Consider the following 14,671-nt stretch of genomic DNA (forward strand, 5'->3'; position numbering starts at 1 on the left):
AAGGGATGAATTAGGTGGGATAGGCCCCAGCTTACATGACTTTCTTCAGAATTTTTTTATGCTTTCTAAGTAAAGATGCAATTTTTTTTTAACTATTGCCATCTATAATGTAGTGTTTATTTTTCACCACAAAGTCATGCAGATTTGGAGCCTAATGGATATGGGGAGCCGAAAGTAAATGAATAAGAAAATGAATTGACAGTTTGGTCACAGATTGGGCCATTGTTGCAATCTGAAAGAGATCAGACAGTGCAAAATTGTAGCTGAGAAGAGTGAAGCCTGACAGCAAAGGGTGGTGGTCTGGATGATTGGGGGTTAAGAAGAGGGTAAAGCAGAGGACCAAAGGAAGTTGAAGAAGGAAGAGTGCTGTGTGGCTTTTAGGCAGGAGTTGAAACAATTTTGGGGAGTTTAGGAGGTTCTCCCCGTTAGAGAGCTATTCTATTTTACTGTCAGTGCTTCTCCCACATTACTGGACAGTTGCATTCAAAACAATCATGGAGACTGGGAGAAAGGTACTGGTGTGTTGCATGAAACGAGGAAAGCAGATAAGGGGACCTGATAATGGAGGGAAGAAGTTCTGCAGTGTATTAAGAGGGAGAGGTAAGTTAGGAAAAAGTGGGACATTGAGAAGACACAATACAGCAAATTTGAGGACAGGGAGATGCTGCACAATGTGAAGGGGTAGGTTCTTTTTACTTAATAGTCATACATTCATTCATCTTCTAAACCCGTTTTGTCCATTTCGGGGCCACGGGGCTGCTGGAGCTTATCCCGGCCACATGTGGACGAAGGCAGGGGGACATCCTGGACAGGTCGCCAGTTTGATGCAGGGATTTACTCAATATAACAGACTTAAAATAAAATGCTAAACATGGCCTTTTGTAAAGTTGAGAACCTTGAAATATTTGCTTCTAGAACAAACAATTAGGCTACTATCCAAATGCTCATAGAGACAGAAATAAGTATGAGGATCTAACCCACAAATGGCATAATCAGTTCCCCAGTGTTTACATAGTGATGAACAAACTGAGACATGTTTTGTTAACAAAAGGCAACTGGACTTCTTTCTTTTCTTGAAGACATGCCATCTCATCCAAGAAACCATGCCTCAAGAAAACAGGCTTCGGTTAACTATGACCTTGATAACTGAGAATCTCCACAGACATAAAGACAAAATGATAAGATAAAACAAAAATTATCCTTCAGTCTGGCCCCCATGCAATCTTTTGCTGACATAAAGTACATAAAACAAAAAAAACATATAACACAATATTCTTTCAATATTCTGAATGAATGCAATATCTGGGGGTTTGAATAATACTTTTAAAGATTTTTCTTATTATTTAAAGAGTTACATTTCCTTAAAGACTGCCATGACACAAGCTGAGAGGTGCCACGCCCCCTAAAAGTATTCATTCATTTATTCTGGCAATACATTTTTTTTTTCATCAAACATCCCTGATTGCATTCACAAAATATAAGTCTTTTACAATACAGATACTGGGAAAGTTAACTGATATTATATTGTTTCTTGATCCTAAATTATTTTTCATAACTTTTTTAAATTCTGCATTTCACAATTAAGACATGTTAACTGACATAAACTGAAAAAATAAAAACACATACCCCTGTATACAAATGCATATTTTATTGTTACACTGATAAGAATTGTAACACAATGAGGTAAGTTAAATAATCCACATCTGTCATGTTCTTGAACCACAAAATATCGATCACCCTATCGTTAACAATCCCACAAAGTCGGCAGACAATGGCTAGTAATGCCCTATCAGGTCAGGTCACAGTTTATTACAACACGTTTCTTCTCTGTTTCTTTTTGAAAACAAGAAATGATACTGTCAGCACAATCTCCTTTGTGTTTGAATCACAGTTTTTCAAACTTCCAAGCTGCGTCTTTCTTTCCCTTTGGACAGATGAACCTCGGTACAAAAGGCTACCTGAGGGGAGAGACATTCTTTCGTTTTTGTTTTTTTGTTTTCTTCTGATGAGATAGAAGCCACGACAGACACTGGCAGGCTCTGCGTGAGTTTGCTACCATTTCTGCTGAAGACTTGGCATGATCTCACAGGGCACTAGGAACGGTACAACGGCATTTCAGTTGCTTTGTGCTGCAATCACGCCATGCAAAAAAAGAATAATCAAAAAAAAAAATCTAGAAAGTTGTGAAATACTCCACAGAGATCTGCTGCACAGGACAGCAACACCTGCACCTGGAATGCTCTCAGAGTTTAAGCCCAAGTCCATGTTAAGATAGTGGTCAGAGAATAGTTTCTCTGCACTCAAGGCTTTGTTCAGAAGAACCCTGTGGGTCAACAGGGGAGCTGGTTGTCTGTGGGAGATTTTTTGGGCGGCGAATGGATGGGGATGGGGAGGAACTCAAAGCACCGCAGCTCTGGAGGTGAAGATCCTCGTATCCGCGCTTTCTGGGACTGCTAACGATATGCTGGGTCATCACCTGGAAAGCAGGAAAACAATGAGATCAGTCCTGCATGGGATTCATCGGACCAAACAAAAAAAAGGTGTTTTTATAATAAAGTTCCACAATGATAATCAAAGAAAAGAAAAAAACCTGGAACAATTCAATCACTGCCATTAATTGAATTATATTTTTGTGAAAGAAATTACATAAAAAACTATATTCTATTACTGAGTAAAGATTTCATAAAGCAAAATATTTTTACTTAAAAAATGTATCAGCATTATAACCTCTCAGTTTGTTGAATAAACTTTCAAAGGTTAAGATGTTCACATTTGGTCTGTGCAAAATTAACCTGTATGTAGCCTAGGCTACAGACAGGAAAAGGCGAGGCTTGTGCTTGAGCTGAGAGACTCAACCAACCCTTATAAGAAACACAAAGGCACATGTCCGAACCGGATGCAAATGCAAGGCAGAAGAGGCCGTCGACCAGGCCATCAGCAAGCTTAAGCACAACAAAGTCGTGGGAAGGACGCAGTCAGGAAGAGCTGGCTTAGGTTGGGGCCCCAAGTTCTGGTCCAAAGCCACAAGAAGGGAGAGGAAAGAGCTGGTGATTGAAGAGGTGACCAGGAGTGAGGAAAAGCAATACAAGATCAAAGCACTCAGCCAGCCACAACAAGGGCGATGGGCAACACGGGAAGGCGTGGTCAATAGGACCATCAGGTGGTCCGACATATGGAAGATGCCTCAAGAAAGGCTGAGCTTGCTCATGCTGGCTACCTATGACACCCCACCGAACCCCAGCAATATGAGCCAGTGGTCATAGGAATACTGCCATCTCTGCAACACTATAAACCCTACTTTACAACACATCCCCTCCAGTTGCAAGGCAGCTCTGGCCCAGGGTAGGTACAGATGGTGGCACCACCAGGTCTTGAGAAAACTGGCAGAGGTCCTTGAAGTACGAAGGATGGAAGCAGCCAGAGATCATCCCACAAAGACACCGACATTGATTTGTTGGAGAAGGGGCTGGAGCATAGAACACCATCCAGAGAGGAACAGCATTACTGCTTACACTAAGATGTGACTGGAACTTAAGGGTGGACCTCGACCGTCAGCTCAAGTTTCCACCAGAGATAACCACCACCTCTCTGTGACCAGACATCATCCTGTGGTCCTCTGCAGCCAAAGCAGTAATCCTGGAAGAGCTCCCAATCCTTTGGGATGGAGGAATGATGGCTGCATACAAAAGGACGAAGTACAAATACACTAAGTGCCTAGATGCCTGTGGAGGTTGGCTGCAGGGGCTTTGTAGGAATATCAACCCAGTTCCTGCTTAGGAAGATGGGAGTGACTAGGTCGAAGTTGAAGAAAGCAGCCAAGAACTTGGTGGAAGAGGTGGAAAAAGCCAGTATCTGGTTATGGTTAAGGAGAAAGGACAGTTCGTGGGGGAAAGATGGGTACCAGGGGCAGCTGCAGCGGGCAGCAGGGAGATGCCTTTACCATTGCTCCACCAACGTGAGATGTTCCGGGATTAATGGAGCGAAAAATCAATGAAGAGTGCCTCCCAGCAGCTACCCTACAGGCACCACCGGAGGTGTGTCAGGCTGGAAACGCCATGCAGGTATCTTTTATCTGTGCTTTCATATAGCAATACTTTTAACTAGTTACCTTTTGATGATTATTCAAGTTTTTTTCTGAAGTAAAAACAGGAAAAGAGACTCTCCTTTTTTAATCTGCCCTGCATTCTTGCACTTAAAAAGCAGTTGATTCTGCCCCAAAAAGGCGGATGACCTCATTCCAGTGTGCTCATTGCACGGTAAAGATTGTAAAAATCAAAACAGGAACTCATTCATCAATGCTGACTGTTGTAACGTTTACCTGATCGATGACATTTGCACTGAAGATAGCCTCTTCCATGTGTTTCTCATCCGATTTGATCACACATTTGATGTTATTGACAACTTGTTGGACTTCAGGAGGTAGACTGCAGCTTGAATGCTCCAGGAACTTGGCCACTAATATTTTGGTGTCTTTGTACATCTTGAGGTCGGCGAGGGAGTGCGGGCGCTCGTGGGGGGAGTGTGCATGGAGGGATCTGGATTTCAAGGGGATGTCTGTTTTTCTGCCCTCTTTCTGCTGTTTTGAAACATGCGCGTGACTCAGTTTACCTCCAATCACTTCTGTGGAAACACCTCTTGGTTCTAAAAAGAAAAGAAAATAGTGATAAAATGACAGGGGACTCTTGATAGCCACTTTTCCATGCATTTCTATTTGGAATATCCAATAGAACCAGCAAGTTTTAAAATCAGGAAATGGATCAAAAGCAGGAAAAGGATCAGGATTATGGGAACACACACATAACAATACCCAAATGAGTTGACTTTCTTCTATATATGAAAAGTTTACATTCTTACCTTTTTAAAGCTTAAACAGCAAGTTTTAATTAAACTATTACAGATGCTGTGCAATTATGCATCTATATTTTCAGAAATCTCAATTGTTTTTACCATTTTTTGGAGATATGCATGCTGGAGCCAACTCTTCAGTAGGAAGGTTATTTCCGGAGGCGCAGGCACTATTTTCCCCTGTAGATGGAGACAAAATCCTTAGTGAATCACAGCAGAAGCAGTGTTGCAACATTTCTTAAGGTGTCTTCGTGCTTTATTATGTAGTTCATACAAAATTTAGTCATTGCCAAGATTTAAACGTTAAAAAAAAATCAAACTAATGTTACTTTTTTTTTAATCCATCAGGGACATTTTTTTCTTTAGATTTTTCATGAAAAAAAGATCACTTAAGATCTAAAATTAGAAGATGCCCGATTACTTTAACTGATATCATATCCAAATTTTAGATAACGTCCTATGTGTTGCTCGTACTTCCTGTCGTGGTGGAGCAGGAGATGGGGTCACTGGTGGAGCGAACGATGCGTGCCAGTTTGCGGTACCTCCTGGCTGCTCTGAGCGTCCGAGGCTTTTCTGAGGGTGACTGGCCACTTTGGCCCGAGGTAGACGGGGGCTGGGATGTGGGAGAGGGAGACCAAACACTAAAACACAGCCTGGGACCTCTTGGCCTGGTGGGAGGGGAAGGAGAAAGAGAAGGAGCTGATGGGCTGATAGCCGATGTTCCACCAGAGGAGGCCACAGAGGTAGGGGAGCAAGGCTGTGGCGGTGGTGGGATGGCAACAGGGAGGGTGAGCTTCCTGCTCATCATCCGAGCTTTAATTAGGGAGTGTGTTGCTGCTTTAGGAGGATCCTCCGGCAAATGTTTGGCTGAGGCCAGTTCGTCACTGATGTGCATTGCAGCCCTGAACTCCTCACATGGATGAGGGTTCTCTGCTGAATCCTCCTGGTCCAGATTGCTGAAGTTCTCTGAGGACCAGTCTGGTGAGCGTTCTAGTGAGTCCTGGGTGTGAGATGACTCACTGTATCCAGTATCGCTTGGGCGAGAATCTGTGTTGGGCATGCCCCGATGGCAGCGTGAGGAAGCACGCATGCAAAGCTCCAGGCTGGTGCAGCTCCCGCCATTTGGGGCCGTCTGCAGCAATCCATATGGAGAAGAGTCAGAGCCCTGGACCTCCAGGGAGCACAAGTCCTCAGAGGAGCAGGTCTGGTCATGGTCAGCCACTTCCGATACCATTAGTGATGCACTGTCCACTGAGGCTAGAAATATATAAAAAATGATGTGATTAGAATAAATGCACTGACTATGAGCAGATTTTGGAAGTCTTTCCCTTGCATACCCTGCGTGCTGAGTCCTGCTGTAGTGTTTCTCTCACAGAGACTGGACTCAGTGGCCTGCTGGTCAATGCTGGTGGTGACCTGTTAGTTTTAAAGAATAGTCAAAATTTATCTTTGAAGCAAATTTGCAGCATTTCCATTGACTGTGTGTGAGCTGTGATTCAGTTGTAATACCCCTGATTGACCTGGAGGGGGCTCTACAGGCATGCTGCACAATAACAGTAGATTCTTTCTTTTATGTGGAGCATCAGTGAAGGAAAAAACAGTTTTGTGTGGACTATTCTGTTGAAAAAAAACCCAGCCTTTGTTTTTTAAATTACAGTGCAATGTCTTTATGGGTAACTTGTATTTTTCTTTCTTTTCCCTTCAAATTGAAATGATTCCTTTTTATTTCTGTTATACCTTTTTGGTACGAAAAACAATTAAAAAAAAATCACACAAAAAATAGCAAAACAAAAAATAAAGGATGGAAAAAAGGGATGAGCAGCTTGAGGTATTCACTTGTTTTAAAGCAATAAAAAAGATTCTGATATTGTAAGTTGTGATGATTGAAATGCAGCAAAAGGTCTGATCTGCTTTAGCATGACACATTGGTTCTCACATTCAGTTAAAAACAGATTTTTCACATACCAGCATCTTTCCTGCACATATTTGTTACAAAATTAAGTATGGGAAGCTAAGGTTAAAGGAAAAAACTTTACACAAATGTATTAATTTAAAAAATAAAAATAAAGCATTGAAACAGTCTAGTAACCATATTCTAGCTTTCCTATCGGAATTGCATAGAAACTGTTATTTTAAGTAAATGTTTGGTATTTTCACCTGGCTGGCAGGAGTTTGACCCACCACAGATTCATACGGTGGGGGTAAGTCAGTAGGGTAAATGGTTCCTGGGCTGTTAATAGGGACCCCATAGACAGTGCTGAAGGGAGAATGGGGAAAGTCCAGATGCAGGCCTCTGCAAAAAACAAAAAAAGCAGTCAAATATCTAGTTGATCATTGAAAGAACAACAAAACAAAAAGAATTATGAGCACAAAACAAACACCGTAGTGAGAAAATCTTGAGAATTGGAAAAACAAAAAAACTGCCATAAAATTCTGAGTCACAATTGCAGTGAACTGAAATATTCAATCAAACACTATATCGTTGTTGCTCTATGTTCACAAAGAGATTCTTGTGGAGGCCATTAAGAGCATGCAGCCATCCGTGGTGTCCTATCTTTTAATTACAACCCTGTGGTCTTCTAATGCGACAGAGCATGAAATACTACCTGAGAGTTTCCACCAATCACTCGAAGCGTGATGATGTCATGACACATCCGTGGCCTTGAGTGAGGACGCCATAAATGCTTTTTCTACCCTGTATGTATGTGTGGCAGAAATGACAAGCAGATATGGCTCGCTGCCAAATGGCAACAACAGACACTCTCCTGCTGATAGGACAGAGAAAATGGATGGAGGAATGAGGGAGGAGCCACCTGAGACTCACGGATTCCACATGGGGAGAGGTGCTCCATGATCCATGGATCACCATGACACACGTGATGATAACAGACAGACAGCAAATGTGCATGATTTTGTGTTTGCATGCAATACTTCCTCTTCCATCTGCATATTGTTCAGTTCGTAAAATTTCTCTGGTAATTTGTAGCAGCAAAGTATGAGTGTGTGTGCTCTGCAGGGTCTTTGCAACAACTTCTTTTTTTGACTTTCATAATCTGCTGTTTCTAATTACGTGTAATTACCACTGCCATCCACAACTTCCTTTTATTCTTGAATCACTCATTCTTTTGACACATATTTTTATCACATAACTTTAAGGAACATGCAAATCTTTGGTGAACCTCTGCAAACCTTTAAAATGAAAGAAGAACCATTTTTAGAAAACCCATCTCCTGAAAATGCATTTTTTAGTTCCTTTGTAAACTTGGAATAACTTGCAAATTCGTTAAGGTTCCAAGATTCAGAACAGGTATTTAAAAACGTGGGTAGCAAATCTAGGCAATTTTGATTTGAGAGAGAATGTTCATCACATTTTCAAACTGAAGAAATTGGTATTTGCAAATCTTTCATTGGTTGACAAGCTAATTTCGTTTACTTGAGCATCAGATTGTAGAAAGAAAATTAAAAGAGTGAAACCTCAAGCTGGTTTAAAAACTCCAGAAATGCCTGATCTATCTGGATTTTTCCCACAACCTCTGAAGTTCTTAAAGCAGATTGAAAAAAGCTTTTGAGTGGCGCTTCCGTGGATAAAACTGCTTTGTTAAGGCCAAAGGTTGGAGGAGAACAGCCCGACAGGTTCCAGATGACAGAGAGGCAACAGAAAAACAAGTTGTTGATAAATAAAATGTGGAGAGCACAACCTCTGATTACACAACATGCATTCTTGGAGAAGATGGGCAACAACAGCATCAGGAAAATAGAAGAAATTCCTCCAGAGAGATAGGAAAAAAATGAAAACAAAGCCAAAATGATACACCAAATCTGGACCAAAGCAGATTACAGACAAAGCCAGAGCTGATGTTTCCGAATTTTGCATAAGCCTTATGAACAATGAAGCAAAAACATTATAAAGTCTTTTGTTCATGTTAATTTCACTTCACAGGATGTTTTTGGCCAGCTGTAGGGAGTCTGGTTTGAGACCACAGGTTTTCATCTCTGCTTTTTGCAGATGATGTCATCCTGTTGTCCTCATCACACCAGGACCTTCAGTGCACATAGTGAGGTTCGCATGAGAATTAGCTCCTTCAAGTGAAAGTCCACGGCACCCACTTTGGGTCATGACCAGAAGGACTAGATCAAGGTTACAAGTGGCCAAAACAACTTGGCAGAGTGTTTCCTTGGAGAAAGGGTAAGGAGCTCCATGATCCAAACAGAAGCTGGGAGTAGAGCTGCTACTCCTTCACATTGATAGGAGGTGGCGGAGGTAACTCAAGCCTCTGGAGAGATGATCCTGGCATTTCCCACTATGCAGAGGCCCTTTCTGAAAAAACCTAGAACACACTAGGGACCCTGTCTCAATCACATAGGAGGAGGTGTCTGTCAGGAGGACATTCAATGTATTTTAGTTCAATTCAATTCAATTCAATTTTATTTAATTTTAATTATATAGCCCAGTATTAAAACAATCGTCGTCTCAATGGGCTTCATACCAGTAATTGTAGTGTAAGATTTCTACTTAGATTTCTGTCTCCAGAATCTGGTCAAGCAGAAGAAAAAGCACCGAATTGGGAGTATATATAGGCACCGAACATCTACTAACAGGATTTATTTATTTTTAATGATTGAAACCAAAACATTTTGATCCATCAACCAGAAACCAGTTTACATAAATCCCTACAAAGTCTAATTCATTTTTTGTTTTTTAAATTTCATCACCAGGCTTTCTTGTTTGTACAATTAGCATAGCTAAGGATTTGGGGTTTCTATTAAATATACTGTACATTAACAGCTGTTAATGTACAGTAAATGTACATTAAAAGCTGTTTCAGTGCAAAAGAGAGTTGTGCAGTTAAAGCATTAAAGTTCAAGTATTAAATATAAAACCACTAAAATCTTTTGGGTTCCAGGCATATTTAAGAGACAGACGTTTAACGTTTTCGGAGATTCATGTCTTAAATCAGCAGTTTATAATTGCTATTCATCTTCTGTATTTGAAAAGATCCTGGGGTGTTCAGAAGACAAATGTGCCTCTCACCTCTGTCCATCCATTGACGGGGTGCAGGTGTACTCTGGTGGGTAATATGGTGGTGGAGGAATGGGAGGGATAAACTCATCAAAGTCCAAGGTTTGGTGCAAGATGGTTCCATAGGGGGTCACGCAGTCTGCATTTAAGGCTCTGGATCTGTGCGGCATAAACTGAAATAGAGAATAGTGTGAACTATTAGCACAGGTGAGGGATTATATTCATTCCTTTATTTTTTCAAACCTTTTTTTTTTCCTCACTTGGAAAAAGACGGAGCAGCTTTTGTGTAGAACCTGCTATTTCAGGCAATCATAAGTAAATAAGGTCAGGGTTTTTTGTTCCCTGAATAAAAGTCACTGCATCAACTATAAGTAAATAATTGGCTCTAAAAATTCACTACCCTGACTCAGACTTTCTAAGTAGCTCACCTTCCCAGTGGTAGCCAAGCCCTTCCTCTAATCTCCTTATTGTTGTGTCACTATTGATTTTTTACCCCTCAAAGTTACCAAACTAAACAAAGGGTTAACAAAGGGGAATCAGAAAAAGAGAAGAAACTCTGTGAGACTGTCAATGAGACACAGTGTTCTGTGTCGTTATACCCTGCATATTTGGATTTAGCAAAGTTCAGTTATTAAGGATGTTTTTCATGTTTAAATGAGGCTTAAATTATTTTTTAATATGTTTGCTTTTAACATTTAAACATGAAACACAAAGTATGAATCTCTATTAATTTATTTAACATACTGGTACCACAAAAATGGTGTTAAATTGACCCTCTAATTGATGTTAAACCCTGAAGCCCAACCTGCTCTGAATAAAAGCCTTAAGTCAAGATGAGAATAATTCTTTTAATTGTTTTTCATTCCTTAAGCATTACAAGTCCAACAGCCTCTGAAGCATTCATTTCTTCCTCTCTATTATGTCTGCATTATAATGGAAAAAAAAAGAAAAGATGGAGGATAAATAATTGGTGTTCTCCTGTAACTGGGGGTTTACAAAAACAATTAAGAGCCATTTAAATTTGTTACTGCTCTGTTTCGCAGATCAGTAATCATTAGTTTAAATACTAAGTTCCTTGATGTGCACATTTTTGCCAAACCAAACATCACAACCAGTAGTTATTTTTTCAGAAACTGCAAAAACAGACCTCCAAGAAATAATATAAATTTTTAATGTTTTTAATTAGCAAAAAATCTGCCAATGGGGTAAGAAAATGTGTCATTAAGCCACCACACCATTAAGACATGTTTTTTTTTAACTAAAGTTGTTTTTGCTTCATTTATTGCAAGTTATATCGTCATCGCAGTACTGACCATTAATATCGCATATCGTGATTTTTCCTCATGTTGTGCAGCCCTACTTAATACAATTGTTTTTCTTGCAAGAGAGACAATACAACTTTCTTTCAAACAAGGGTCTTTTTATATTCTTAAGATTCACTTTTGGCAGTGAAATTAAACAAGTGTGCCCAGCAAATCGGCATAAAATCTGTGAACTAAGTTTGCCGTCCTGTTGACTCATAATCTCCGTCACTCTAGGATTGTGTCGTGAATGAAAGAATGAATGAAAGAGTAGTTGCTACTGTTACCTTCCATCACACTCACCATCTGCAGCACATCAGTCGACACCATCTGCATGCAGCACATTGCAGTGGCAAGAGCACACACGATGGTGGAGATGACGTTCAGGGCACAAACACTAAACAACAGCTCCTAAAGGGAGACGACGGAGAGAGGAGGACAGTGTTAGAAGTGGACAATAAAAGAGGAACACATAGAAGAAAATTGGTGAAAGTAAAGACACGAAAAGAGGTGGAACAACGGAGAAAAATAAAAAGTACAGGAGTAGGAGGTTATCAAGGTTATCAAATGAAAAATATAAATGTTATATATCAATGAACTAACTTTAAAATATTTCAGTTTGTGTAGTTAAAAGATCATCCTTTCATAATCACCTTTCATGAATAGTAAGGAAATCTTGAAATGTTCATGATGTGGTCTATCATGAACATTGACAGAGAACAGGAGCTAATAGGAGGTGACTGGTTGTCTAAGATGAAAAAAAAAAAACCCCACTATGTTTTCGTTGTATAATCATACTAAAAGACAACCCTATTGCCTCATGCTGAATGCATTGGTTCAAATCCCAGCAGGGTCCTTTCTGTGTGGAGTTTGCTTTGCATGTGAGTGTTTTCTCTGGGCACTTTGACTTCTTTTTCCTCCCACAGTCTAAAAATATGTTTTATAGGTTTGCTGTAAGTTGCCCTTTGGTGTGTGTGTGTGATTGTCTGTCCACATGTGTGGCTCTGTTGTGGGCTGTTGACGTGTCCATGGTGTAGCCTGCCTTTTGCCTATGATGCCTGGGACAGGCTATAGTGACTGCCATGACCCCTGATGGAGCGGGTACAGATGATGGATACATGGTTTAATCCACAAATGCCACAGCACTGAAGAGATGTCACACTTTCCAGCATGTTCATCCACTGAACTACAAATCTGCCCAACGCTCACATAGACCATCATCCTCACTTGTACGCCCTCCTTGCAACTCTAAAAGTGCTGCATAGGTACACAGCAAATGCTAGTGAATGTAAAAAGATTATTTCAGAAAACAGATTTTATTTTTTCACATGACTAATACATACGAATAGGAATAATCACATCATATAGCCAAGTAACTCACTGTTTATTACATTTAAATTGTTTTGGAGATGTGGTTGATTTTGATTTTAAATCAAGCTTAAAATGAAAGAAAGAAAAACAAGAACAAAAAAAAAAAAGAAAAGGAAAAAAAACTGTTCCATGTAAAAGATAATAAATACAGTCTGAGAGGATCAAACATGTTTAAGTAACCAGATGTTAGAATAAATGCTCTCTCCACAAAAGGGGCTCAGATATGGAATCACTGCAGGGAAGACATTAAAAATTCTCAATCCATAAAAAAAATTCAAAGGGTGATGCAATAAATAGTCAGCAAGATTCATTTATGTTTTTTTTTTTTTTGTAACTTCTGACCATATCTGATTGTTTTCAGTGTATGTGTTCATTCCTTAATTTAAATAAATGTAAGTTTGGATTTTTTTTTAAAAGGGGCTTGCATAAAATGCACTTTTCAAACTTGGCATATTCTCATTCGTCTTTATACTTCTATTAATTTTTTTTTTCATTTGATCGGTTTTGAAATGTGATGAAAATAAAGTCAAGACCTTCTTAGAATTTTACTCAGTAAGCCAGAACATCTGCTGAAAGAAGAGCACTTCATTTTACTGGGATTTATAATGTTCGGCATTTTCCTGTCTTTGCCATAATACGTATGCAAGAGTTTGATTGTCTGTGTGTAAAAGTATAGTTGAGTTTGTGTGAAAAAGTATAAACTACGTGTCATACGGCCTATCATAGTCTCCTATATATTAATTCAACGTTTTTTATTTTATTATCAAATCCTGAGTCATTGGACATACATTTTTGAATAAAAAATAAAGCTGGCATCTTAAGATCTGTATAACTTCATAATAATGGTGTTTTTCTTAATGTTATTTAATAAATAATTAAGAATTCGTTAACTATTTGACAGACCTGCATGTGACGTGTCACTCTTCAAAATCCCCACTGACCCCATCATGGCCGGCCCTCCCTATACGCGAATTACGCAGCCGCGTAGGGCCCCCGTCACTACCAGGGCCCCGAAGTGGCGACAAAAATTAAATAAAAAAGACCCAAATCTGGCAACCCATTTCATAGAACTTCCGTACCAACGTGCGCTCTGAATGTTGTGCAAAAGAAAGTTGCCTGCACTTTAATGATCTCCCCTTTCAGCACACCTGAACCAATCTGGCAACCCAAATAATGACGTTACACCACTCTTAGGAACGATTGGTCAACATATTTGCATCTGAGCCTGGCACACACTGTGCCATTTACGAGCGCAGTTTGTTTCTATAAAGTTGGGGGAAATAAAAAAACAGCACATTTTGTCACGACAATCAAAGCGATAACAAGAGAACTTCATGCCACAGAAAAAGATGAAGAACTTCAACATCAATCAAAAGGTAAGTTTGGAAGATGTTGGGGCCGTATTTTGTTACATTATCCAGTATTTCTGTGCAGCTGCGCAATTTTTTCGTAAGATACTAATTGATCCGAGGTGAAGTTTGCACATAACGACCCAGTTTGTCGTAATTTCCAATGGAAAACTCGAAAATAATTCTCATTCAGTTTCTTCTGCTCTCAAAGAGTATCAAAAGTATTGGAGGTGGTGCAGCGTCCACATCCCAAGAGGTTCCTGACATCACTGAAGATGTCATCTCAGGTAATTTTAAAAGCATGTAAAGTCATTAAAAAAAGTGTCTGCATAACCCTTTTTTCATAAACAGCAGCTGAAAAGTATGGAGTCCCAAACTTTTCATTATTAAATTACACAACCAATAAATCTCGTATTAATATATAAAAAGATCATGAAATTGTGAAAAACCTGCACACAGATTTTAAATGAGCCAGTAAACTATTATTAGTATTCTGCTATAGATATTTTATTAGCTTTATCATTGCTTATTGTATATTAATAATTCTTGTTTTTTAGCTGCAGAAGAAACTGCTGTCACCACATCTACTGTTGAAAGGGAAACATTTGACTGTTTGACTTTTCACTGTTTGCTTTTATTGAAGTTCTGTATCTCATGTTCCAGAGGCTCCAAGAGAGGCGTGTATGAAAGAGGAACCTATTGGATCCAAAATTCCACCTACCGGTACCTCAAATCCAGTTGGTCCAGCTGAATGACCAACCACACTCTCTGATCCAGTAAGAATG

The 14,671-nt window shown here is 39.6% G+C and overlaps 1 protein-coding gene across 2 annotated transcripts in view; it reads right to left on the reverse strand.

Annotated features, from left to right (window-relative positions):
- Positions 1-1,403: 1,403 nt before the first annotated feature.
- fam189a1 (family with sequence similarity 189 member A1) overlaps positions 1,404-14,671 on the reverse strand; it is an 87,856-nt gene continuing 74,588 nt past the window's right edge. For both annotated transcript variants that reach the window (XM_011489648.3, XM_011489644.3), the window contains exons 5-12: positions 11,470-11,577; positions 9,878-10,038; positions 7,003-7,138; positions 6,183-6,261; positions 5,320-6,102; positions 4,948-5,025; positions 4,319-4,641; positions 1,404-2,476 (exon numbers count right to left, since the gene is read on the reverse strand). In XM_011489648.3, the coding sequence (XP_011487950.2) occupies positions 2,279-2,476; positions 4,319-4,641; positions 4,948-5,025; positions 5,320-6,102; positions 6,183-6,261; positions 7,003-7,138; positions 9,878-10,038; positions 11,470-11,577 (1,866 nt within the window). In that variant the 3' untranslated portion in view covers positions 1,404-2,278. The remainder of the gene's footprint in view (positions 2,477-4,318; positions 4,642-4,947; positions 5,026-5,319; positions 6,103-6,182; positions 6,262-7,002; positions 7,139-9,877; positions 10,039-11,469; positions 11,578-14,671) is intronic.

Source organism: Oryzias latipes, chromosome 3 (assembly GCF_002234675.1).
Source record: "Oryzias latipes chromosome 3, ASM223467v1".
NCBI classification, from domain to species: Eukaryota; Metazoa; Chordata; class Actinopteri; order Beloniformes; family Adrianichthyidae; genus Oryzias; species Oryzias latipes.